A 25705-nucleotide genomic window follows, 5' to 3' on the forward strand; every position below is an offset into this window, starting at 1 on the left:
AGGTTATGGTTAGATTATGGTTAGGTTATGGTTAGGTTATGGTTAGGTTTAGGGTCAGGCATTCATCTTTGATGGTTAGGGTAAGCGGCCAGGGAAAGCATTATGTCAATGAGATGTCCCCACAAGGATATAAATACACGTGTGTGTGTGCGTGCGTGTGTGTGAGAGAGAGTGTGTGTGTGTGAGAGAGTGTGTGTGTGAGTGTGTGCGTGCATGTGTGCATGCGCGCGCGTGTGCGTGTGGTGCCTACAACAGGCAGTGTGGTGTCACTCCTGGAGAGCCCAACCTCCAGAAACCTCCTACACACCAGCACGCCGCGTCGCTCACACAGGCTTACAAACGCACGAGATGATTGGCTTCTTCTCGTCTACTGATGACCTCACTGTCTATGTTCAAAGCTTGTTAAAATACAGACTCCAGCGTGTACACGAATCACGTGAACCGTCGTTTTGTTTGCAGATTCTTGCTCTTCAGCAAAGAAGCGATAAGCACAGAGACAGGAGTTACATTTATATGCATTTGTCTGTTTCCCCCATTCATTCCTATTTGTGTACATTTTCCTTTGCATGCCCATCCCTCCATTCAACCCTTTGTGTATTTGTTCTTCAGTCAGTTTTCTTTGCCCACGCCAGGTCGTCCGATCGAGGTTTCTGCCCGGTCAGCTGTTCGATTAATCTCTCCATGGATCTCCAAAAGCCCAGCTGGTCCAGCGGATAGTTGCACCAACCTGGGAAGGATAGAAACGAGGGAGGAAACAATTACAGTGCAAGACGTAAAATGATAAAAGCAAACAGCAGCAGGACAGGGAAGTGATGCAAGCAGTGTCACAGATATGCATTTGTCTAGGGCCTGTTCACTTCCTGGCCGGGTTGACCGCTACGTGCAAATAAGATGGCAGGTCTGGACTGCAGCAGCCGATGTGTAAGTGTCTTTATCCTGTCTGTCTGCATCCCTGTGGATCATTAAATGGTTTTAACTACTGGTATCAGGATCACCCCAGAAGTTCTCCACTCAGGACATCTCCAGGAGCCACGTCTCAGACTGAAAAACTCGTGCAAAGGTCCTGAACCCCGCAGTCCAAAAACTGAGTGGATGGTCGTTCTTCTTTAAAATAGCCCAAATACCCAATCTAGTTCCTGTTACTGACAGCTGCACTCAGCAACCACCTTGTTAGGTACACCTGTTCGTCTGTTGACACAGATCTCTAATCACCCAATCACACGGCAGCATCTTTTAGACCAAGACAAAATGCTCAAGTTCAAACTGTAAGAAAGAGAGATCCAAGGGACTGTGAGCAGATGTGCTCCTCTGTTTCACACACTGCTGATCTGCTGGGATTTTCCCACAGAACAATCTCTGGGGTTTACAGAGAATCCCCTGAAACAGTGAAAGCATCCAGACAGCAGCAGATTTCTAGGAAAAAATTACTTTTGGAGGTCAGAGGTCAGTGGAGAGTGGCCGGGCTGCTTCAAGCTGAGGCAGGACGGCCGCAGTAACTCAAATAATCACTGATTACAACCAAAATATGCAGAAGAGCATCGCTGAACGCACAACACGTTGAACCCTGAGGGAGATACGACCACAGCAGCATCTCTGAGGAACGTTTCCTGCTCCTTGTTGAATCTACCACACGAAGTATTAGGGCAGCTTCAAGGGCAAAAGAGGAGGGATGTATAAAGCACTTTGTGGAGTCACGCACATTTACCTAATTACGTGTCCGGTGAGTGGATGTCAAGTCTGAAGATCTACTGAGTTAGTGGCAGTAGCCTAATGACGAAAATCGTCTTTTCCGGTTCTTTGTTTCCTTCTTTTTTCCTCCACGTGTCATTTCCTGTCCCCTCTGATCTGATTATGCACTGACAACATTTACAGGGCTGAAGGTTTGAACATGTTTAGTCCTATGAACACGTGGGAACACGTGGAAACACATGTTCCCTCACAGCGTCGTCACTCACAGCGTCGTCACTCACAGCGTCGTCACTCACAGCGTCGTCACTCACAGCGTCGTCACTCTCAGCGTCGTCACTCACAGCGTCGTCACTCACAGCGTCGTCACTCTCAGCGCCCTCAGTCACAGCGCGGTCACTCACAGCGCCGTCAGTCACAGCGCCGTCACTCACAGCGACAGCGCCGTCACTCTCAGCGTCGTCACTCACAGCGACAGCGTCGTCACTCACAGCGACAGCGTCGTCACTCACAGCGACAGCGTCGTCACTCACAGCGACAGCGTCGTCACTCACAGCGTCGTCACTCTCAGCGTCGTCACTCACAGCGTCGTCACTCTCAGCGTCGTCACTCTCAGCGTCGTCACTTACAGCGTCGTCACTCACAGCGTCGTCACTCACAGCGTCGTCACTCTCAGCGTCGTCACTCTCAGCGTCGTCACTTACAGCGTCGTCACTCTCAGCGCCGTCAGTCACAGGGCCGTCACTCACAGCGACAGCGTCGTCACTCACAGCGACAGCGTCGTCACTCTCAGCGTCGTCACTTACAGCGTCGTCACTCACAGCGCCGTCAGTCACAGGGCCGTCACTCACAGCGACAGCGTCGTCACTCACAGCGACAGCGTCGTCACTCACAGCGACAGCGCCGTCACTCTCAGTGACAGCGCCGTCACTCTCAGCGTCGTCACTCTCAGCGTCGTCACTCTCAGCGTCGTCACTCACAGCGACAGCGTCGTCACTCACAGCGACAGCGTCGTCACTCACAGCGACAGCGCCGTCACTCTCAGCGTCGTCACTCTCAGCGTCGTCACTCTCAGCGTCGTCACTCTCAGTCACAGCGTCGTCAGTCACAGCGCCGTCACTCACAGCGACAGCGTCGTCACTCACAGCGTCGTCACTCACAGCGTCGTCACTCACAGCGACAGCGTCGTCACTCACAGCGACAGCGTCGTCACTCACAGCGACAGCGTCGTCACTCACAGCGTCGTCACTCTCAGCGTCGTCACTCACAGCGACAGCGTCGTCACTCTCAGCGTCGTCACTCTCAGCGACAGCGTCGTCACTCTCAGCGACAGCGTCGTCACTCTCAGCGTCGTCACTCACAGCGTCGTCACTCACAGCGTCGTCACTCACAGCGTCGTCACTCACAGCGCCGTCACTCTCAGCGACAGCGTCGTCACTCACAGCGTCGTCACTCACAGCGTCGTCACTCACAGCGTCGTCACTCACAGCGCCGTCACTCTCAGCGACAGCGTCGTCACTCTCAGCGACAGCGTCGTCACTCACAGCGTCGTCACTCACAGCGCCGTCACTCACAGCGCCGTCACTCACAGCGACAGCGTCGTCACTCTCAGCGACAGCGTCGTCACAGCGACAGCGTCGTCACTCACAGCGCCGTCACTCACAGCGTCGTCACTCACAGCGTCGTCACTCACAGCGCCGTCACTCACAGCGCCGTCACTCACAGCGTCGTCACTCACAGCGCCGTCACTGACAGCGCCGTCACTGACAGCGCCGTCACTCACAGCGCCGTCACTCACAGCGCCGTCACTCTCAGCGTCGTCACTCACAGCGACAGCGTCGTCACTCACAGCGTCGTCACTCTCAGCGTCGTCACTCACAGCGACAGCGTCGTCACTCTCAGCGACAGCGTCGTCACTCTCAGCGTCGTCACTCACAGCGTCGTCACTCACAGCGACAGCGTCGTCACTCTCAGCGACAGCGTCGTCACTCTCAGCGTCGTCACTCTCAGCGTCGTCACTCACAGCGACAGCGTCGTCACTCTCAGCGACAGCGTCGTCACTCTCAGCGACAGCGTCGTCACTCTCAGCGTCGTCACTCACAGCGTCGTCACTCACAGCGTCGTCACTCACAGCGTCGTCACTCACAGCGTCGTCACTCACAGCGTCGTCACTCTCAGCGACAGCGTCGTCACTCACAGCGTCGTCACTCACAGCGTCGTCACTCACAGCGTCGTCACTCACAGCGCCGTCACTCTCAGCGACAGCGTCGTCACTCTCAGCGACAGCGTCGTCACTCACAGCGTCGTCACTCACAGCGCCGTCACTCACAGCGCCGTCACTCACAGCGACAGCGTCGTCACTCTCAGCGACAGCGTCGTCACAGCGACAGCGTCGTCACAGCGACAGCGTCGTCACTCACAGCGTCGTCACTCACAGCGTCGTCACTCACAGCGCCGTCACTCACAGCGCCGTCACTCACAGCGTCGTCACTCACAGCGCCGTCACTGACAGCGCCGTCACTGACAGCGCCGTCACTCACAGCGCCGTCACTCACAGCGCCGTCACTCAGCGTCGTCACTCTCAGCGACAGCGTCGTCACTCACAGCGTCAGCGTCGTCACTCACAGCGTCGTCACTCTCAGCGTCGTCACTCTCAGCGTCGTCACTCACAGCGCCGTCACTCACAGCGCCGTCACTCACAGCGTCGTCACTCACAGCGTCGTCACTCACAGCGCCGTCACTCACAGCGCCGTCACTCACAGCGCCGTCACTCACAGCGTCGTCACTCACAGCGTCGTCACTCACAGCGCCGTCACTCACAGCGCCGTCACTCACAGCGTCGTCACTCACAGCGCCGTCACTCACAGCGCCGTCACTCACAGCGTCGTCACTCTCAGCGTCGTCACTCACAGCGTCGTCACTCACAGCGTCGTCACTCACAGCGCCGTCACTCACAGCGCCGTCACTCACAGCGCCGTCACTCACAGCGTCGTCACTCACAGCGTCGTCACTCACAGCGCCGTCACTCACAGCGCCGTCACTCACAGCGCCGTCACTCAGTGTCGTCACTCACAGCGTCGTCACTCACAGCGTCGTCACTCACAGCGCCGTCACTCACAGCGTCGTCACTCACAGCGCCGTCACTCACAGCGTCGTCACTCTCGTGCCGTTTACAGAATTTGAACAGCTGTGAATGTTTCTATTACGCTACAGATGGATGCAGGCCAAAGTACACGGAGTATGAATGCATGACTGTACAGTAGTCTGTGGATACACGTGACTGCTGTGAAACAATGTCCATGCCTATGCAGAGTGCACATCGGTGACATCTGAGATGAAATCCATTTCATCATTTCAGCCAAAGACACAAACTCGTATCTAAACTCTAAAAGTCAATCGCACAAAGACCCACACGGACGTTGTGTACTTATGCTGCACTTGTGTGATGTGTTTGCATAGGGTTCTTGCAACAGCTGCAGGGATGCGTGCACGCGCGTCCCTGCGGTGACCTTCTCTCGGCTGGAAGACGTTAAAGCAGCCAGAGGTTGTGTTTGATTTCACTCTCCACTGTCTCTCGCTCGATGTCTTCCTTCACCACACACTCCTCCTTTTTTATTCCTCCAAATCCCTGCCTCCTACCCCCCCTCTCCCCCGTTCCTCCCCTGTCCTCACCCCCCCCCCCCCCACCTGTGAAGTCCTATTTGTTAGAACAGACAGCAGGTTAGCATTAAATATACATGGGGATTGTCAGCCGGTGGCGAGCACAAAGGCAACTAGGCGAGCCCCAGCGGAATCCAAGCCAGGCCCAGGCAGCCGGGCTCGGGGAGCGGGGGGCCGTCGCCGTCCCCCGTGGGCCCCTCTACCCCACCACACACACACACACACACACACACACACACACACACACACACACACACACACACACACAGGTTAGAAACCAAAGAGAAGGTCAAAGAGACTAGCACACAGATGCTGGAGTATGCAGATGTACGCAGTGTGTGTGTACAGACACACAAGTCTGCCACCCCCCTCAGCTCACCCACACTCACACACTCACATCTGTCGTCCACTGGGGCGCAGGGTGATGTACAAGCTGAATCCCCCCTCGAGTATCCTCCCCTCTCTCCCCCTCTCACCCAGATGCAGGCAGAATACTGAATCTGTGAGCGAGGCCTCGTCTCTGCAGAGCCACGCGCACGCAAACACTTTCTTTTAGTTATTTATAAGAATCACACAGACACAGCCGCCATTTCATCCCAATCTGCAGAGAGCTGCACGGGAAATTATTCTGCAGCTTCAATGATGGCGAGCTAAAATGGCCGCCCACGACGATCGCACTGACGAACAGTCGAGGGCGACGAGGAAGGTTTGGGTTTGCTGACAGATGTAAAAATAAAGGGAGGACATTATTCAGGGGTTTGGTCGTCTGGCGTCACTTGATCTTCGGTGCACGAGGAGGCCGAGCTCGCTCACACACGGACGATGTCACAGACATGCAAACATATGGCGACTGTACAGTCCAGCTCTCAAAGTGTTCCTGTCCATTCAGCATGTATCCCACGCTGACGGCAGGTTTGTGAATAACAGGAAATCTGGGGCCGGACGTCCCAACAACAGTGGAGGACGTTTTTACACTGATGCTTGCTCCACAATCTCTCAGCCTCACATCGTATAACTGACAGCCTGATAGAGACACTGACTCCCCTGCACGACACTACGAGAACCTCATTAAGGGTCTGGAATAGGGATGCACCGATACCAGTATCGGTATCGGTGCATCCCTATTCTGGAATCTGAGCGGACATGAGTGACCGTCCTGTCACGAGACAGTTGCAGCCACGTCTCTGATACGGAGCTCAGCATCATACCGGTGGTAATGCAGTAATACGTCTCGTGCGGCGACACATGGTGGATGCGGTGGTGTTTCCGTGGCAACACCAGATGCCAGTCCTGGAGCAGCGTGACCCATCGCGGGAGGCCAAAGTAGGAGTGGCTCCACTTGTGAATCTGATTGGTTAGCGTGACGAAAACTGCCAGGGCGAAGACGTAGCAATCCCAGGGGTAGGATTCCAGCAAGGCCTCTGAAAGGTGACACAGCAGACACAGAAACAAGACGAGGGAATGTTAATGGAATAATTGATCAAAGTGTTCAGAGTAATGAAGGAGCAGCACTCCCACAGAGATGCTGAACCTCGCAGGTGATGAAGAGCCTGAAAGGAGAGGATGAAACTTTATCTAAAGAAGATGTTAGCGATGGTTAGCACGATGTTTCCAATCAGACGACGAACAAATGACTGCACACATTCTGCCACGCTGCAGGCACTAGGTCAGGGCTGAGGAAGTAAACAGTCTCAGAGAAGGAAGTGAGGTCATGTTTCCTGTTCTTTACTGAGCACCTAACTTCCTGCTGGTGTTTAAACGTAACTATGAGTCATGAAACGGGCTCAGGATACACGTCACACCTGCACAGGTATGCAGGGAGCGACCCGAGCGCTGCTGGCTCTGCATACGAAGGCTGGGGAACGAAGGTAACACAAAGTCACAGTGAAACACAATAAAAGGTCACTGAAAGCTGTCAACCAATGGGATGAGAGAGCACTTTTATTGAGAAATCTCTGGTGTGATGTTTTTGCACCAAGTAAGAGGAAACCTGCTGCTTTACAGGGAATGAGAGTCCCATTTATTCATTCTCAGCCTGAACTCTAACAGGACCGGAGTCACCTTCAGACAGTCGACATTAGCTGAGATGTTATATGACAAGTGACCATCTTGATTCTGAATATCACGCTCTGCAGTGTCTCCACGTGCAGGAGCAGACCAGTAAACTCCTGGAAACCTCTGAATCTCTCAGTGAGAACTGTAAAAATGTGCATTTTAACGTTTAACCCTTTAAAACCGTCAGAGCAGCACGCTCTGTTTTTCGTAACTATTTTTAAATCCCGGTAGCTCTGCAACCACGTGAGCTAGCGCAATAATTTTTTTTTGCATATGAAACCGGAGGAGTTGTTCTTACATCTTATGCCATCAGCTTGTCCTCGGTCACAGTTTCCTTCCACATATAGCTTTGCAAAAACTGCATAAAAAGCACTTGCAGCAACACAAACATAATATTCCAGAAACACGCTTTGCCGATCCGATCAGCTGTTTGTAACACTTCCTACGTTGGAATAGACGTCAGCGCGAACTATCGCATGTCCGCCATGACCTGCCCGAAACCGGAAGTGACGTCATTTTCGCGGAAATGTAGTTTTTTTTTACCATTAAGCCTCAATGAGCCTATACTGGTGTTTTTAAAAGTTATGTTTGACTTTATGACTTTCTGTGTGGTTTCTGGGATGCTTAGGACTCATATTGCACTGCTGGAAATAGTTTATTTTGATGCATATGCTGCTTTTTTGCAAATTTGCATTATAATATTTATTTTCGTTTTTCCTGCAGTGTATAAAAATTGGTGTATTTCAAAAATAAAACTATGAAGACACTCAAAATAAATTTCCTGTGGTGGGAAACTATTTTGTGCAACTTTTTTGTATTTAGAGTTTTGAGGGATAAGCCTCTTAAATTTCTCTAACTAGAAATATATGTTAAAAAAACAAAAACGATTTTCAATTTTTTTGTAGTTTATTGCACTTTTTTGCAATTTATGTAATTACTATGCACTTAATTCATACATATTATTAAAATCTGGGCTATAATGGTTGTATTGATGTATAGCAACTTGAAATGCTCCCAAAAATGGCTCCACAGCAGGTAAAAATATAATATAAGCTCTGGCGGACTTGGTTCTATGGTAGGTCTTAAAGGGTTAATGAGCCGTGCATTTACAAAATGATGTTGAAGAGTTTCAGTTATTCTTTGTGGTGCTACAAAGGAAAAAACAGCTTTCAGTGCAGCTTTTGGAAGTAAAGAGTGAAATTAAAAGTATCTGATGCTGACTCGGAGTGACAACACTACATCACAGAAACGGGTTAGCAATGTCTTTTTTTCCTTTCTTGGCCCTCTGTGATGTCAGCAGGATTGGATACTCTTAATCTGGTCAGGCGCTGTGAGCACAGACGCTCAATCACTGTTTTACAACGAGCAGCCGATCAAAAGAAAGTTGGATTAACTGGAGGGGGGCTCAAAGGAAGATGTTTGTCTCAGCCTCGCTCGATCGTGGAAAGGTATCCCGGTGTCCCGCACTAACTGCAGCTGGACATGCGTCCATTTGATGAACTCTGACCCAAAGACAACAGACACTGGTGGGCTGATAACACCACAGCTGAATGTTAATCAGACGTCCTGACCGCAGCCACGCACTCGCCTATAACGAGCATTTTGTCACCGGTAGCTGAAACTGTTTACGGAGCAAACGCTGATTTGAGCTGACAGCTGACAAACATGTCAGGACTCACACAGAAGCAGCTGCGCACAACATGTCTGACGATAATGAATGCATGAACAGTATGAGGACGTGCACAGCCTTCATGTGTGAGTCTGGTTGGTCAGCTGATAGCTCTCGGTCTTCCTGTGACTTACAGCTGTCCTCTCTCTGTCCGTCTCCCTCGTCCCTCGTCTTTGGTGAAAACTACAATCTCTTGACCCCAGTTCAAGTGCAGACATGACAGCTGGAGATGTCACCTCGCGCTTTTCAGATTTGCCCGTCTACCTCTGTCTCCGTCTTTGTCTGGTGACCGCTCGACGCTGCGAGGAGCTCGACATGACAGGTTTAGATGTCATCTCACCGCTACGCGACCCTCCGCCGCCCCCACACGCTCTCGCCCTCTGCCTCGAACGCTTAGCTGCGACCTCTTAAGGCGCGGACATGACAGGTGTGGATGTCACCGCGTCCGTTTGGTGACCTCTTGACTCCCTGCGGTGTGTGACATGACAGGTGTGGATGTCACCTACAAGTGGACCTCACTGTTGCTCTAATCTCTCCTCCCTCTCGCCTCCTTCACGGATCCCTCCTGTGGACGAGCAGCTGAACTTTTAACATTTTCTTTCTTTTGGTTTCAGACGATTTGTTAAAGTCTGACTCCCCTTAAACGCATGATGATCTTTTACAGATACACCGTTCAAACACAATAACACTTTTAACCTTTACTTTCTTTGACATTTCTGGTTAGTTTTAGAGCTAAGTCAGGAAAGCTAAACTGCTCCATATTCCACAACCTCTCAGACTCGTACGATGATGCTATTATGTTCGTTGAAGAAGCATTTATTTCTTCTGATAGAGACTTTTTAAAAAGAGATGTTTTGCACATCAACACTTACCAGACCCTCACAAACACCTGCTGAAATAACAATGACACAGGACTGTTTAAGAAAGACCATCCAATCAAAGAAACCACAAAGAACTGGAAAACTACTGAACACGTGTGCACAGGAGGGATATGGCCTATACTGGATAAATGATGTTAAATATGGAGCTGCCAGGCAGGAGCAGACGAGCACAGAGTCATGGATGTAGTGAAGGAGACTATACAGAGGGTTGGTGTGACAGGAAGGAGGTAGGAAGATGGTAGTGCTGTGGCGGTCCCTAAAAGTAACAGCCAGAAGCAGGAGTAGTAGTACTAGCAGCAGTACTAGCAGCAGTATTAGCAGTAGTACTAGCAGCAGTATTAGCAGTAGTACTAGCAGTGGTACTAGCAGCAGTATTAGCAGTAGTACTAGCAGCGGTACTAGCAGCAGTATTAGCAGTAGTACTAGCAGTAGTACTAGCAGTAGTACTAGCAGCGGTACTAGCAGTAGTACTAGCAGTAGTACTAGCAGTAGTACTAGCAGCGGTACTAGCAGCAGTATTAGCAGCGGTACTAGCAGTAGTACTAGCAGTAGTACTAGCAGCGGTATTAGCAGTAGTACTAGCAGCAGTACTAGCAGCAGTATTAGCAGTAGTACTAGCAGCAGTATTAGCAGTAGTACTAGCAGTGGTACTAGCAGCAGTATTAGCAGTAGTACTAGCAGCGGTACTAGCAGCAGTATTAGCAGTAGTACTAGCAGTAGTACTAGCAGTAGTACTAGCAGTGGTACTAGCAGTAGTACTAGCAGTAGTACTAGCAGCGGTACTAGCAGCGGTATTAGCAGCGGTACTAGCAGTAGTACTAGCAGTAGTACTAGCAGCGGTACTAGCAGCAGTATTAGCAGTAGTACTAGCAGCAGTACTAGCAGCAGTATTAGCAGTAGTACTAGCAGCGGTACTAGCAGCAGTATTAGCAGTAGTACTAGCAGTAGTACTAGCAGTAGTACTAGCAGCAGTATTAGCAGTAGTAGTAGCAGCAGTATTAGCAGCGGTACTAGCAGCAGTATTAGCAGTAGTACTAGCAGAGGTACTAGCAGCAGTATTAGCAGTAGTATTAGCAGTAGTACTAGCAGCAGTATTAGCAGTAGTACTAGCAGCAGTATTAGCAGTAGTACTAGCAGCAGTATTAGCAGCAGTATTAGCAGTAGTACTAGCAGCGGTACTAGCAGCAGTATTAGCAGTAGTACTAGCAGCAGTACTAGCAGCAGTATTAGCAGTAGTACTAGCAGTAGTACTAGCAGCAGTACTAGCAGCAGTATTAGCAGTAGTACTAGCAGCAGTATTAGCAGTAGTACTAGCAGCGGTACTAGCAGCAGTATTAGCAGTAGTACTAGCAGCGGTACTAGCAGTAGTACTAGCAGCGGTACTAGCAGCAGTATTAGCAGTAGTACTAGCAGCGGTACTAGCAGCAGTATTAGCAGTAGTACTAGCAGCGGTACTAGCAGCAGTATTAGCAGTAGAACTAGCAGCGGTACTAGCAGTAGTACTAGCAGCAGTACTAGCAGCAGTATTAGCAGTAGTACTAGCAGCAGTATTAGCAGTAGTACTAGCAGCGGTACTAGCAGTAGTACTAGCAGCAGTACTAGCAGCAGTATTAGCAGTAGTACTAGCAGCGGTACTAGCAGCAGTATTAGCAGTAGTACTAGCAGCGGTACTAGCAGCGGTACTAGCAGCAGTACTAGCAGCGGTACTAGCAGCGGTACTAGCAGCAGTACTAGCAGCGGTACTAGCAGCAGTACTAGCAGTAGTACTAGCAGAGGTACTAGCAGCAGTACTAGCAGTAGTACTAGCAGAGGTACTAGCAGCAGTATTAGCAGTAGTACTAGCAGCGGTACTAGCAGCAGTATTAGCAGTAGTACTAGCAGCGGTACTAGCAGCAGTACTAGCAGTAGTACTAGCAGAGGTACTAGCAGCAGTATTAGCAGTAGTACTAGCAGCGGTACTAGCAGCGGTACTAGCAGCGGTACTAGCAGCAGTACTAGCAGCAGTACTAGCAGCAGAGTAGTATTTAGGGTTTTATGCGAATGTAACAACTCGATCGTTGTCTTTTCTAAAGCATATAGTTAGGGCTGGACCAGGTGACCCTGAATCCTCCCTTAGTTATGCTGCAATAGACGTAGGCTGCCGGGGATTCCCATGATGCACTGGGTGTTTCTTCTTCACTCACTATGTATTAACAGACCTCTCTGTATTGAATCATATCTGTTATTAACCTCTGTCTCTCTTCCACAGCATGTCTTTATCCTGTCTTCCTTCTCTCTCATCAACCAATCACAGGAGATGGCCCCGCCCCTCCCTGAGCCTGGTTCTGCTGGAGGTTTCTTCCTGTTAAAAGGGAGTTTTTCCTTCCCACTGTATCCAAAGTGCTGCTCATAGGGGGACATATGATTGTTGGGTTTTCTTTGTAGGGTCTACTGTACAATAACAGGCGACTTTATTTCTAAATAAATAAATGTGTATAAATAGAATTGAACAAATAGAAACGGACTTGTTTCGTGCATGCGTTTCTTTTCCTCTGAATGTATGAATGAAGTACAGTGCAGACTTTACACTGGTACTTTGTTATTTCGTTTCCTATCCAGCTACCTCGGTTCATCACTTTATCAGACATGCACAGTGCTCGATGCTTGGGAGCAGCTTAACCTCACAGCACGGTAGCTAACCTAGCCTTTAACCCAACTAACTGATGTCAACTCCCCTCCGCTCCTCCCATCAGTGACCTTTCAGCTCAACTTGTAGTGTAGACATGACAGGTGGAGATGTCACCTCCTCAATAACAGCTTGCTCAGTTTCTCCTGCTGATCTTCCTCCTCCAGTCCCTCCCACCTCCTGCCCTGCAGCTGTAAGGTCAGAGCACATGATCACCTGCCCTATGCTTTTCCTTAACTTCCATTAGTCTGGCACCTTGCAGTACTAAGGCACAGCTACAAACTGTTTGACACTGTAGCTGACCTTCTGAAGTCCTTGCATTTTCATCGCCAGTTTGAGGTTTAATTGTAGGAAGTTAGCTCAAACCTCTACAATGTTACACCCTCGAGCTTCTCGAGATAATAAGAATGGCAATGATGATTGTTTTTCTACACAGGAAGCAAAAGAAACATATTTAAGGCTCTGACACACTGAGGTTTCCAAACAGCAGCTGTCTGTGTCCATCCTGGGCTTCCTTCACCTGATCAGATCAACAAATCCCAGCCAGTCGGTTGGTTGGTGAATGTTTGGTTCATCCAATCTGAAAGAAGGGCTAAAATGACTTTCCACTGTTTTACCTTTTTTACTGAAGAAAGACTCGTCTTTTTTCTTGGTTGTTTTCAGGCGTTACTACTACAGAGATAGCACAAAGATATGATGGAGCAAAGAAGCAGCTCCTAGCAAACTACATGTGCCAAGATTCTGCCTATCCATCACATTCATACTGATTTAAACACCAGTTAGATTAGGGGATGGCGTGCTCCATCAAGTCCTCCATCAGCAGCAGCGTCCATGTTCTAAGGACCCTACTGACCATCAGGTCACCAGTTCTGATAGATGGTGGCGTTCGTGCAGACTGGTTACAGAACTGCTGTTCTCGTTATTGACCAACCTTTATCACTAAGATATGCCCACAGCTGCTAGCAGATATTTACAGGAAACTGACGCCACAAGAGCACAGCTCAGACAGTGACTGCAGTCGGTTATGTGTAAGCACATGTGTGATTTACCTGGTGTGTAAGTGAGGAACTTGTAGGCCATGTGAGCCAGCGGTAGGATGGGGATCATGCAGTTATCGCCATTGGTTTCGATGAAGTCGTGGCGAGTGATGGCAGTCGGATCGATGTGGTGCTCCCTGAATGGTCGAAGAAATGCCTGCAAAGAAAAGAAATGAATAAAACTATTGTCAGTCTGAGCTGTGACGAGTTTCTGCTCGTACAACAACTGGCTTTAGAGGGACTTTATTTAAACCATCATTATCTTATTTTTATATGAAATGAAAAATACTGAAGTGGTGGCCTTTCCAAATCAAAGTAATCCACACAAACTAGACTCTACTCACTGTTCCTGCAGCTGCACATCCCGATCCTGACTGAGAAGTGCAGATATCAGTGAATCTACAGGCCAATCCATCCACTTCAGTTTAGGGCTGCTACGATTAGTCGACTATCAAAATCGTCGACGACTGATTTAATAGTCGACGCGTCGTTTGAAGCTTTGTAAGATCACAAAAGACGCAGGAATAAGTAGTAGGATTTAAGAGTGTAATAACGGACTGAAACAGAAGATGGCAGCACTGCATGTACAAGGATGCCAGCTGCCATTAAACCCCGAAGAAGAAGAAGCTGTGTCCCAGAATTCATAGCGCAGCCCAGCTCAGTTTACAACAATGGCGGCAGCTAGTTAGTTTTAATATTACTCTTATTATTCTTTCTGGGTCACAAAATAAACGTTTAACATATTTTCAGGCGAGAATGTAGCTGTGTAAACCTCAAATATCTGCTCAGTTTATCAAGACACCACATATTTTCAAAAGCGCTCCGACGTTTTCGGAGACGTCTGTTACCCACTAGCTCGATAGCTAGCCGGGGGCTAGGCTCACTAGAGCCGTGAGAACAGTGAACCCCCCGCGGTCTTTAGCTACTCAGGTTAAACATGATATATAAGTCACTTAGATAACTTAAAAATGTTATTGTTTGGCTTTTTTCAGTGTTTTATTTGTTCCTGAGTAAATCGGTTTGGCTGAGATTAAAGTTATAGTTTTTACACAGCTGAATAAACATCAAGCAGACAGCTGATTATCAGAAGTGTGAGATGCTCGAGAATTTACTCCGGTGTCCTGTTATATTTTAGATAGCAAGGAGTTTATTAAACTTCACCGAAACAATCTGCAAATTTCATTAAAATTTAATAAACTATCATCTTGTCTTTATTTTTAGTTAGCACATACCTTAAACACTTAAAGCTGTAAGCTAATGATAGTTATATAAGAGCAGATGCTGCTGGTGCAATAAGCTGTAGTTTTACGTCCAATGGATGATGATCTGATTAGTCGACTAATCGCAAAAATAATCGGTGACTATCGACTATCAAAATAATCGTTTGTGGCAGCCCTACTTCAGTTAAATGTTGTTCTGTATGCACTTTGTAACTAGCAACAGCTAACAGGAGAACTAGCGTAGCATGGAGGAAGATGAAAGTGAGAAACAGCAGCTCGGAGTTACCAACTGCCGTTTTTATATGTTTGCAAAGCTGTGCAGACGGCGGTGAGCGAGTCAGCGTCACCTAAACGCTGTTTGCTCGTTTTCATGTCAGAGAGACAATTAGTCCATTTGTTTATGGCCAATGACGCTTTTATGCAGTTTTGTTGCAGCGTAGGTTAAATCAAGATTTGGTTCGACTGCAAACTTTAATCTTAAATCCAAAGGTTTAATTTTATTCATGAACCATTTTGAGAGGCTCAGACGTTGAGATAACAGCGTAGTAATAACACAAGTATGACATCAGGACACAAACAGGGTAAACAGACAATCTAGTCTGTGCTAAATAAAGGTGCTACAGTCACATGCACATACAGGCTGAAAGTCCTCGTTGGGTTCCTCTAATGAATTTAAATTCACTTTAAACCACAACACAAAACAATGTTTATCCTCTTTACGCCAATGCAGATCAAACACACACACACACACACTTAGTGGTGCCGAGCACCCTGTGCAACCCCAAAGCTCATATCCAGCATCCTAATAAACCACAGAACAGCAGTCGACTTGTGCAAACACACTCATACACATAAATGACCCACAGACACCCCACCAATTCAAAAATGTGTGCTTTAGAACACACACAGACACACACAGACACACACACCCAGCAGCACTGTGCAGAGGCAGACACCTGTCTGTGAGAGCATGGGGGTCTCAAATGAAAGACTGGATCTGAATCTCAGAAGCACAAAAGAGGAAGAAACACACCCACATGCACACAGAGGATAAAGGTAATTTATTTCTCTGTGTGGAAAAAGCAAAAAGAGGAAGGTTTGCATGTGTTTGTGCACAGTGCGCATTTATCCGAGTGCGTGTTTGTGTGCAGCCGTGGTAACATCAGCATGAAAACTCATTATTGTCGGGTTAGCCGCTCGAAACAATCGCACACGCCTATCAGCGCACATCGTCGGTAGGTGCCACTGCAAACGCTGAAACTATCTGTTGATATCCTCACAATTACGTGCCCAGCTCCCTTCTCTACCGCTGCTTCCCCCTCCTCCCCTCTTCCATCGTCCCCCTCCTCTCACCGCAGCCCTCAGCTAGATGAAAGGCCGGCTAAGCCGCAGAGGTCGTGCCGAGAGGGGCGGCACGGGCGCTCCCAGTTAACGGCGGGCCACCGGTCGCTGCGTGTCCTCTAATCCCACACCGTTTAACGGCCTGCCTTGCACGACATCCGTTAATCACCAGCTCACATCGCCCATCGCCCCAGCAACCGCCGCTGTCCCACTGCTTGGACGGACACGCCCTTCCACCCCCTTCTTTTTTTTGTCCTTCCAACCTCGTCTGCTGTATTTTTATTAGTTTCTCTTTTTTGGGCCCAACCTTACCATCCTTTAATATCGCACTCTTTTTTCCTCCTTCTGTCCTTTAAATAAGAACCGACTTACATCATTCAATTAACTCTCTTTCAATGCTCCAATCAGCCTCACTGGAGAGTTGCCTTGAAAGAGATTTAAAGACACAAGGACAGAAGTAGCGATGCTTTTAAAATACGGCTGCACAAGTGAAATAGACGGGGAGAGAGGATAAAACATATATCCCAAAACTGTAAGCACATCTGGCAAATTTCCGTGTGAATCGAGCATCATTGGGAACTAATGAGCGTGACTTTGTCCTCAAAGTGGTGTCATTAGAGGACTGCTAAATCCTTGTTGAGTCAATTAAAGCTCAACGACACGATGACGACAAAAAGCCTCCTAAAGGAAATGTGGAAACGCTACAGGGAAATTGTCGAGCACTTCTTAAACTAGTGTTGCGGTTTTAGCACTGCTGAGTAGAGAAAAGGCTTCTGTAGACTCACAGAAAGAACAAATTGGTGTTACACAATTTCTCCTGGAGAGCAACAACCTCGCCGTGTACTTTGTGCAATAATTCTCGCCCTATTTTGCCTGAACAACAACATATTCCAACTGTGATGTGGACAGAAGCATGCATCATAATGCGCTCTCTGTGTTCATACACAAGTTTGTACTCCACATTTTCTTTTTCTTTTAAGCCAAATGCTGATATGATGCACATGCTCCAGAGTACAGTGGCGGGTTACGTTTCCATGAGGACAGCGACTGACTGACTGACTCCACTCGCTTCCTTAACCCTTTAAAACCAGTCGGAGCGGGCACGCTCTGTTTTGCGTAACTATTTTTAAATCCCGGTAGCTCTGCAACCACGTGAGCTAGCGCAATAATTTTTTTTGCATATGAAACTGGAGGAGTTGTACTTACATCTTATGCCATCAGCTTGTCCTCGGTCACAGTTTCCTTCCACATATAACTTTGCAAAAACTGCATAAAAAGCACTTGCAGCAACAAAAACATAATATTCCAGAAACACGCTTTGCTGATCCGATCAGCTGTTTGTAACACTTCCTACATTGGATTAGACGTCAGCGCGAACTATCGCATGTCCGTCATGACCTGCCCGAAACCGGAAGTGACGTCATTTTCGCGGAAATGTAGTTTTTTACCGTCTGGGCCTCATGAGCCTATACTGGTGATTTTAAAAGTTATGTTTGACTTTATGACTTTCTGTGTGGTTTCTGGGATGCTTAGGACTCATATTGCACTGCTGGAAATAGTTTATTTTGATGCATATGCTGCTTTTTTGTAAATTTGCACTATAATATTTATTTTCGTTTTTCCTGCAGTATATAAAAATTGGTGTATTTCAAAAATAAAACTATGAAGGCACTCAAAATAAATTTCCTGTGGTGGGAAACTATTTTGTGCAACTTTTTTGTATTTACAGTTTTGAGGGATAAGCCTCTTAAATTTCTCTAACTAGAAATATATGTTAAAAAAACAAAAACGATTTTCAATTTTTTTGTAGTTTATTGCACTTTTTTGCAATTTATGTAATTACTATGCACTTAATTCATACATATTATTAAAATCTAGGCTGTAATGGTTGTATTGATGTATATCAACTTGAAATGCTCCCAAAAATGGCTCCACAGCATGTAAACATATAATATAAGCTCTGGCGGACTTGGTTCTATGGTAGGTCTTAAAGGGTTAACTGACGACTGTTGTTACTTTGTAGCTAAACACACAAAGCCCCATGTTTCACTAATGATACACAGACTAATTCTAGCATCCAACAACAGTGCTTGTTACTAGGGATGCACCGATACCGATGCTGGTATCGGGTATCGGGGCCGATACTGTAAAATGTGTGTGTACTCATACTCGTAAAAGTTAACCGATACCATGAACAGATACTAACTTATTTCATTAATCAGTAGGTGGCTTGTCATTTCTGTTGTAGTTTTTTAGATTGGCCACTAGGGGGACATCCCGCGCTAAACAGGCACATGGTTAGGCGAGTGAGACTGGCAGCTCCAGATAAAAAAGAGAAACTGGAGGCTGCTGTAGCTAGGCTAAACAAAATGTCAGCAGTGTGGAACAGCCAACTTTAACTCAGGTTTTGGAAAAGCGAAGAAAAATGTCAAGAGAAAATCCACGGGCAGTTAAAATAACAGAGGCTCTGACTCATTTTATCGCTCTGGATGACCAGCCAATGCCGGCCGTGGAAAACATAGGATTGCACCGTCTTCTCAGCATACTCGAGCTGTGATATGAAATTGGACACTCTGCAACAATTTAAAAGTTTATTTTATTCTCAAACCTAATTTGTATTTATTTTATTCCAAACAGAAGTGTTTATTTATTATTCTGAAAGCTCGAGACAGTGCCAATAGTTCAGTGATATTTTGTAAAATTACAATGTAGAGACTCTGCAATAATTTAACAGAAGTGCTTATTTTTCACTTGAAATTTTTTTTGTGGTCATTTTTATTAAGATTTTATTTTTTATCGGCAGAGAATAAAATAAAACCTGTCTTCCAATTCATTGCATTTGTGTGTGTGTGTGTGTGTGTGTGTGTGTGTGTGTGTGGTAGAAGTATCGGTTTTTGTACTCTGTATCGGCAAGTACTCAGATCCAAGTATCGGTATCGTATCGGTTTGAAAAAATTGGTATCGTTGCATCCCTACTTGTTACTGTAACTGCCATAAAAACCTTGATTTGAATAAAGTCTTTAATCAAACCTGTTTTAAAGAAAACGTCTTCAGCTGCTCCCACCCACAGACGTTTACTTTACTGGGTCTAAAAATCTAAAGCTGCAAATAAAAGCGTGTGTGCAGATGTTTAAATCAGGCAGCTACCACACTTTCAACATCAGCAGGAGAGCAGCAGTGACACAAAAACACGACCCACAGTCTGAAATATAAGGTGTGACATGACATGTGTAGGATGAATTCGATGACCTGCAGTGAGAGCAGGTCTGAGACGGCGGTACATAAAGTACAGACAACGCATGTTTACACAGGTCATCACAGGTAGAGGCGACAGGAAGCTGGACATACATCAGCAAAAACAGAATAAAATAGCAGAAGGCACAAATAAAGGACAGCGCCAACTTCTAACGCTCTAACACGGCCGCCATTAGCCTCAGGTGTTCTGAATCACGCTCGTGTTTGATATTCAAACTAACCGGGAGCACGGGCCGGCTTTATTCTCAGCCTCACAAATGCAGCAGAGGTGGACGCTTTATTTCCAGCAGACTATTGTCAGCCCTCTGTTCTCCGTAAAGGTCCATTCTTCTCTGCCAGTTAAAGTCTTTATTAGAGGTCTCCTACAGTGTCCAACACACCATGCAAATCTGTGACTGCCGCTGTGCCTTTGGTCCCAGTAACTACCCCAAACCTCAATAAATGCCACATTAGAAATAAACATCACACCAAATAATACCTTCTGCAAACACAACAAGTAACACAGGGATCCTAAAATTACTGTTCAGCATCATCTGATAGTACAGTGCACATATTCAATAAATATTATTAAGGTAGCATCTAAAAATAGAGACATACATTACAGCCCAAATTACACAAACCATTAGAAAGTCAAGACTGTCGGTGCTGCAGCTAATCAGATTACACTGAAGTACTCGAGTAATCTCAAGCTGAAATCCAGCAGTCTGCTGAGCAGAGACATATTTGATTTACACACAACAACAATGCTAATGAATCAAGTCATGTTTTTTTCCTGGTGTGTTTGTGCAATAACTACAGTCGTTTATACATCGTTTCATTTGAATGAGTACTGCATGTACTGCATGTACTGCATGTAACTACATAACAACATCTGTACCTGTTCGTGGTTTTAAGGTTGGAGCCAAACATCTGTATTTATCTTTAAATACATAATCACCTTGTATGTATGAACAATATAAGCAGACACGGGATTATTTAAAATTAATTTAAAACAAAAATTCGTTCCTTCGCGTGCACTGATGGACGACGGTGCAGTGCACGTCCAGCCTGTTACACTCACGAGCTGGTAGCTAACCATGCAACAATAAGGAGCTGCAACACAACAGCTGAGGTGTGACAGCCTGCACGTGTCTCAGAAAGACGAGGAAACAATGAATGACATGCATCACGCTGTATACGTGTTTATAAAATGTTGTTTAAATCACATTAGAATCTCTAAGTTGTTATAATATCAGTGAAGTACAACAAATACTGTCTTGTAGAGGTGGGAATCACCATACATCCCACGATACGATATTATTGCAATTTTTAAAAATATTTTGCGATATTCAGATTCTGTACATAAAGGTAAACTTTATCAATATTCATTTTCTCTAATATCAAAGTCTCACACTCAGTCTTTCTCTCATTTCAGTTTGATTGTTGACAAACTGAACGGTTTGTATTACAGTCTAGTCCAACTTAACTGAATCAACCATCTGGTACAATTATAGCTATTCTGAACTATGCAGTTTATGAAAACTATGCAGCCCCTTCAGCAACTGAAGAATTTGAAAGTAAATTAAAACAAAATATAATTTTACCATCCATCCATCCATCCATCTTCATCCGCTTTATCCGGGGCCGGGTCGCGGGGGCAGCAGCCTAAGCAAAGAGGCCCAGACCTCCCTCTCCCCAGCCACCTCCTCCAGCTCATCCGGGGGAACACCAAGGCGTTCCCAGGCCAGCCGAGAGATATAATCTCTCCAGCGTGTCCTGGGTCTGCCCCGGGGCCTCCTCCCGGTGGGACATGCCTGGAACACCTCACCCAGGAGGCGCCCAGGGGGCATCCTTGTCAGATGCCCAAACCACCTCAGCTGGCTCCTTTCGATGTGGAGCAGCAGCGGCTCTACTCTGAGCCCCTCCCGGATAGCCGAACTTCTCACCCTATCTCTAAGGGAGATGCCAGCCACCCTTCGGAGGAAGCTCATTTCCGCCGCTTGTATCCGCGATCTCGTTCTTTCGGTCACTACCCACAGCTCGTGGCCATAGGTGAGGGTAGGGACGTAGATCGACCGGTAAATTGAGAGCTTCGCTTTTACACTCAGCTCCCTCTTCACCACGACAGACCGGTGCAGCGTCTGCATTACTGCAGCCGCAGCCCCAATCCGTCTGTCGATCTCCGGCTCCCTTCTCCCATCACTCGCGAACAAGACCCCGAGATACTTGAACTCCTCCACTTGGGGCAGGACCTCATCCCCGACCCGGAGTGGGCACTCCACCCTTTTCCGGCTGAGAACCATGGCCTCAGATTTGGAGGTGCTGATCCTCATTCCCGCTGCTTCACACTCGGCTGCGAACCACTCCAGTGCGAGCTGGAGGCCCTCACCCGATGAAGCCAACAGAACCACATCATCCGCAAAGATCAGAGATGAGATCCTGAGGCCACCAAAGCGAAAGCCCTCCGCCACTTGGCTGCGCCTAGAAATCCTGTCCATAAAAATTATGAACAGAACCGGTGACAAAGGGCAGCCCTGGCGGAGCCCATCACCCACCGGGAACGAGTCCGACTTATTGCCGGCAATGCGAACCAAGCTCTTGCAACGGTTGTATAGGGATCGAATGGCCCGTAGCAATGGGCCAGACACCCCATACTCCCGCAACACCTCCCACAGGACACCCCGAGGGACACGGTCGAATGCCTTCTCCAAGTCCACAAAACACATGTAGACTGGTTGGGCAAACTCCCATGCACCCTCAAGTATCCTCGAGAGGATGAAGAGCTGGTCCAGTGTTCCGCGACCAGGACGAAAACCGCATTGTTCCTCCTGCATCAGAGGTTCGACTAGCGGACGAACTCTCCTTTCCAGCACCCTGGCATAGACTTTCCCGGGGAGGCTGAGGAGTGTGATCCCCCTGTAGTTGGAACACACCCTCCGGTCCCCCTTCTTAAAGATGGGGACCACCACCCCGGTCTGCCAATCCACGGGTACTGCCCCTGATCTCCACGCAACATTGCAGAGGCGTGTCAGCCAGGACAGCCCTACAACGTCCAGAGCCTTCAGGAACTCGGGGCGGACCTCATCAACACCAGGGGCTCTGCCACCAAGGAGTTGTTTAACTGCCTCAGTGACCTCGCCCCCAGAAATTGGCGGGTCATTCCCCTCATCCCCAGACTCTGCTTCCTCCTCGGAAGACGCGTCAGTGGGATTAAGGAGGTCCTCGAAGTATTCCTTCCACCGCCTGACAATTTTCTCAGTCGACGTCAGCAGCGCTCCGCCAGCACTATACACAGTGCAGGTAGAGCACCGCTTTCCCCTCCTGAGACGCCTGACGGTTTGCCAGAACCTCTTCGAGGCAGTCCGAAAGTCTTTTTCCATGGCCTCTCCGAACTCCTCCCACACCCGAGTTTTTGCTTCAGCCACTGCCCGAGCCGCATTCCGCTTGGCCTGTCGATACCTGTCGGCTGCCTCCGGAGTCCCACAGGCTAACCAAGCCCGATAGGACTCCTTCTTCAGCTTGGTGGCTCCCTTCACCTCTGGTGTCCACCATTTGGTTCGGGGATTACCACCACGGCAGGCACCAACCACCTTGCGGCCGCAGCTCAATGCAGCAGCTTCGGCAATGGAGGCGCTGAACATGGTCCATTCGGACTCGATGTCCCCCGCCTCCCTCGGAATGCTGTTGAAGCTCTGCCGGAGGTGTGAGTTGAAGATCTCGCGGACTGGGGCCTCTGCTAGTCGTTCCCAGCACACCCTCACTACGCGTTTAGGTGCACCAGGTCTGTCCAGCGTCCTCCCCCGCCACCTGATCCAACTCACCACCAGGTGGTGATCAGTTGACAGCTCAGCTCCTCTCTTTACCCGAGTGTCCAGAACATATGGTCGCAGGTCTGGTGATACGATTACAAAATCGATCATCGACCTACGGCCTAGAGCGTCCTGGTGCCACGTGCACTTATGGACACTCTTATGTTCGAACAATGTGTTCGTTATGGCCAAACTGTGATTAGCACAGAAGTCCAATAACAAAGCACCGCTCGGGTTCAGATCAGGGAGGCCGTTCCTCCCAATCACGCCCCTCCAGGTCTCGCTGTCGTTACCCACGTGAGCATTGAAGTCTCCCAGCAGGACAACAGAGTCTCCAGGTGGAGCACCTTCCAGCACCCCCCCCCAGGGACTCTAAGAAGGCTGGGTACTCCGAACTGCCACTCGGCGCATAAGCGCAGATGACAGTCAGGACCCGTTCCCCGACCCTAAGGCGCAGGGAACAAACCCTCTCGTCCACCGGGAAAAACCCCAACGTACCGGCAGCAAGCCGAGGGGATATTACAATACCCACCCCAGCCCGCCGCCTCTCACCAGGGGCAACTCCAGACTGAGACAGAGTCCAGCCCCTCTCCAGGAGACTGGTTCCAGAGCCCAAGCCGTGCGTAGAGGTGAGCCCGACTATATCTAGCCGGTACCTCTCAACCTCACGCACTAACTCAGGCTCCTTCCCCACCAGAGAGGTGACATTCCATGTCCCTATTGCCAGTCTTGGCAGCCGGGGGTCAGTCCGCCAGGGCCTCCGCTCCTGGCCGCCACCCGGCACACAATGCACCCGACCCCTATGGCGCCTCCTGCGGGTGGTGGGCCTGCGGGAGGATGGGCCCATGTCGCCTCTTCGGGCTGTGCCCGGCCGGGCCCCATGGACTAAGGCCCGGCCACCAGACGCTCGCCCTCGGGCACCCTCCCCGGGCCTGGCTCCAGGGCGGGGCCCCGGTAACCCTATCCCGGGCAGGGTAAACTGTTCCCTCGATGTTTTTTTCATTGGGGTCTTCTGAATCGCTCTTTGTCTGGTCCCTCACCCAGGACCAATTTGCCATGGGAGACCCTAGCAGGGGGCAAAAGCCCCCAGACAACATAGCCCCTGGGATCCCTGGGACACACAAACCCCTCCACCACGATAAGGTTGCGATTCACGGAGGAGATATATAATTTTACATTAAATAAAAAAGTTTTGAACTTAATTAAAATAAAACATGTCTTAAATTAAAATAAGTAAACTGTCATGTTTATTAAACACATTTGGACAGTGAAGGAATGTCAGGATTCAGAAAAAGGATCAACATGCTCTGAAGTCAGAGCACAAAAACCTTTTTTGTAACAAAGTATCGATTTCTGCTGTCCCTGTATCGATACATTATTAGCAAACAAAATATCACCATGCTACACAGTATCCATTTTTCCCCCACCCCTACTGTCTTGTACTACAAAAATACTATAAATTGCATTACAGGTATTAAGGTGATTCTGGTGTTTGCGTCATATTTAACTATGATAATAAGTATTTGTAAATAAAACAAATGTTTCCATGTGTTTGCAGTTTTGCAGTCAAAGTAACAAATGGTGTGAACTGCAATCAAATTATTATTAATGATGTAGTGATAACATGTGGGACAGTGTGATTGATACCTACGGTTCTTACAGGGATGCTTCAGGTTTAAAAACATCAGCTTCCAGTTTTATTTATATATGAATAATTCATAAATACAAGGAACAGTAGATGAAACGCTCCCACACTTCCACTCACTAAATTCACATGCCATTAATCAAAGTTAGCATGAACCAATCTGCATGCTGCACCGGATCATACTGATTTTAATTGGATGAAATGAGGATAACCTTTACTCTAATTGGCTGAGAGGAGTGTGTGGATGACTGTAACACAGCCACATAAATATGTGCATACTGTATGTGCGCTGAAAGGTCGTCAATATTCAAGGTGAGACTGTTCACATGTGACCCCGTGTGTGAGTGCAGTGGACATTACTGCCCACAGGGAAATCCCTTTGTGTTACACTGACATTTAGCTTCAGGTCACTATGGAAGTGCAACGCTGTGGGGACGAGGGGCGACTGCTACCACGGCGATGCAGTCCCAGGAAAGCGAAGACACCAACTTTTAACAAAACCTCCAACTGTAAAAACCAAAGAAGCCCGTCCCATCTGGCTCGCTGGGATTATTCAGGAAAACTGTACCAAAGCAAGAACGATGCAAAAATAATGGATCTGAGGATGGACGTGTTTTTAAAAAAGGCTTTTTTTAAATACTATCATTTATAAAGGTGCTCTTCTGCACTCGTTTCAAGGCCAGGCACTTTCTGACAAACAAATAAAATAAATGAAAATGACATCAGCTGCCTCGTCAGTGCCGCTCTCATCCCACAGACGCTCCAGTTCAGTCAGCAGGACATGAACCCATTCTCCACATGCT

At 48.0% G+C, this 25705-nt stretch overlaps 2 protein-coding genes across 2 annotated transcripts in view; both read right to left on the reverse strand.

Moving 5' to 3' along the window:
- Positions 1-208: 208 nt before the first annotated feature.
- The window catches only part of peds1a (plasmanylethanolamine desaturase 1a), a 53560-nt gene continuing 28063 nt past the window's right edge, over positions 209-25705 (reverse strand). Inside the window, exons 4-6 of the mRNA XM_006795811.2 lie at positions 13666-13810; positions 6555-6767; positions 209-727 (exon numbers count right to left, since the gene is read on the reverse strand). Of these exons, the coding sequence (XP_006795874.1) occupies positions 606-727; positions 6555-6767; positions 13666-13810 (480 nt within the window). The 3' untranslated portion in view covers positions 209-605. The remainder of the gene's footprint in view (positions 728-6554; positions 6768-13665; positions 13811-25705) is intronic.
- Positions 1899-4987, reverse strand: LOC148101878 (uncharacterized). The gene is made up of 5 exons (XM_087844310.1): positions 4945-4987; positions 4291-4754; positions 3365-4048; positions 2460-3320; positions 1899-2402 (listed from the first exon to the last, which is right to left on the reverse strand). The coding sequence occupies exons 1-5, from the start codon at positions 4985-4987 to the stop codon at positions 1899-1901; spliced, it is 2556 nt and encodes an 851-aa protein (XP_087700436.1).

Source organism: Neolamprologus brichardi, chromosome 7, assembly GCF_056152115.1.
Source record: "Neolamprologus brichardi isolate AB-2024 chromosome 7, ASM5615211v1, whole genome shotgun sequence".
Classification (NCBI taxonomy): Eukaryota; Metazoa; Chordata; class Actinopteri; order Cichliformes; family Cichlidae; genus Neolamprologus; species Neolamprologus brichardi.

What these genes read in the sequence shown, in the direction of transcription:
- LOC148101878 (XM_087844310.1), bottom strand. Translation starts at nt 4,987, where the DNA reads ATGGACATTGTTTCACAGCAGTCACGTGTATCCACAGACTACT. An exon ending in ACGTGTATCCACAGACTACT is followed by an intron (nt 4,755 to 4,944) that starts GTACAGTCATGC and finishes CGACGCTGTGAG; the next exon opens with TGACGACACTGAGTGACGGC. An exon ending in GCGCTGTGAGTGACGACGCT is followed by an intron (nt 3,321 to 3,364) that starts GTGAGTGACGAC and finishes GAGTGACGACGC; the next exon opens with TGTCGCTGTGACGACGCTGT.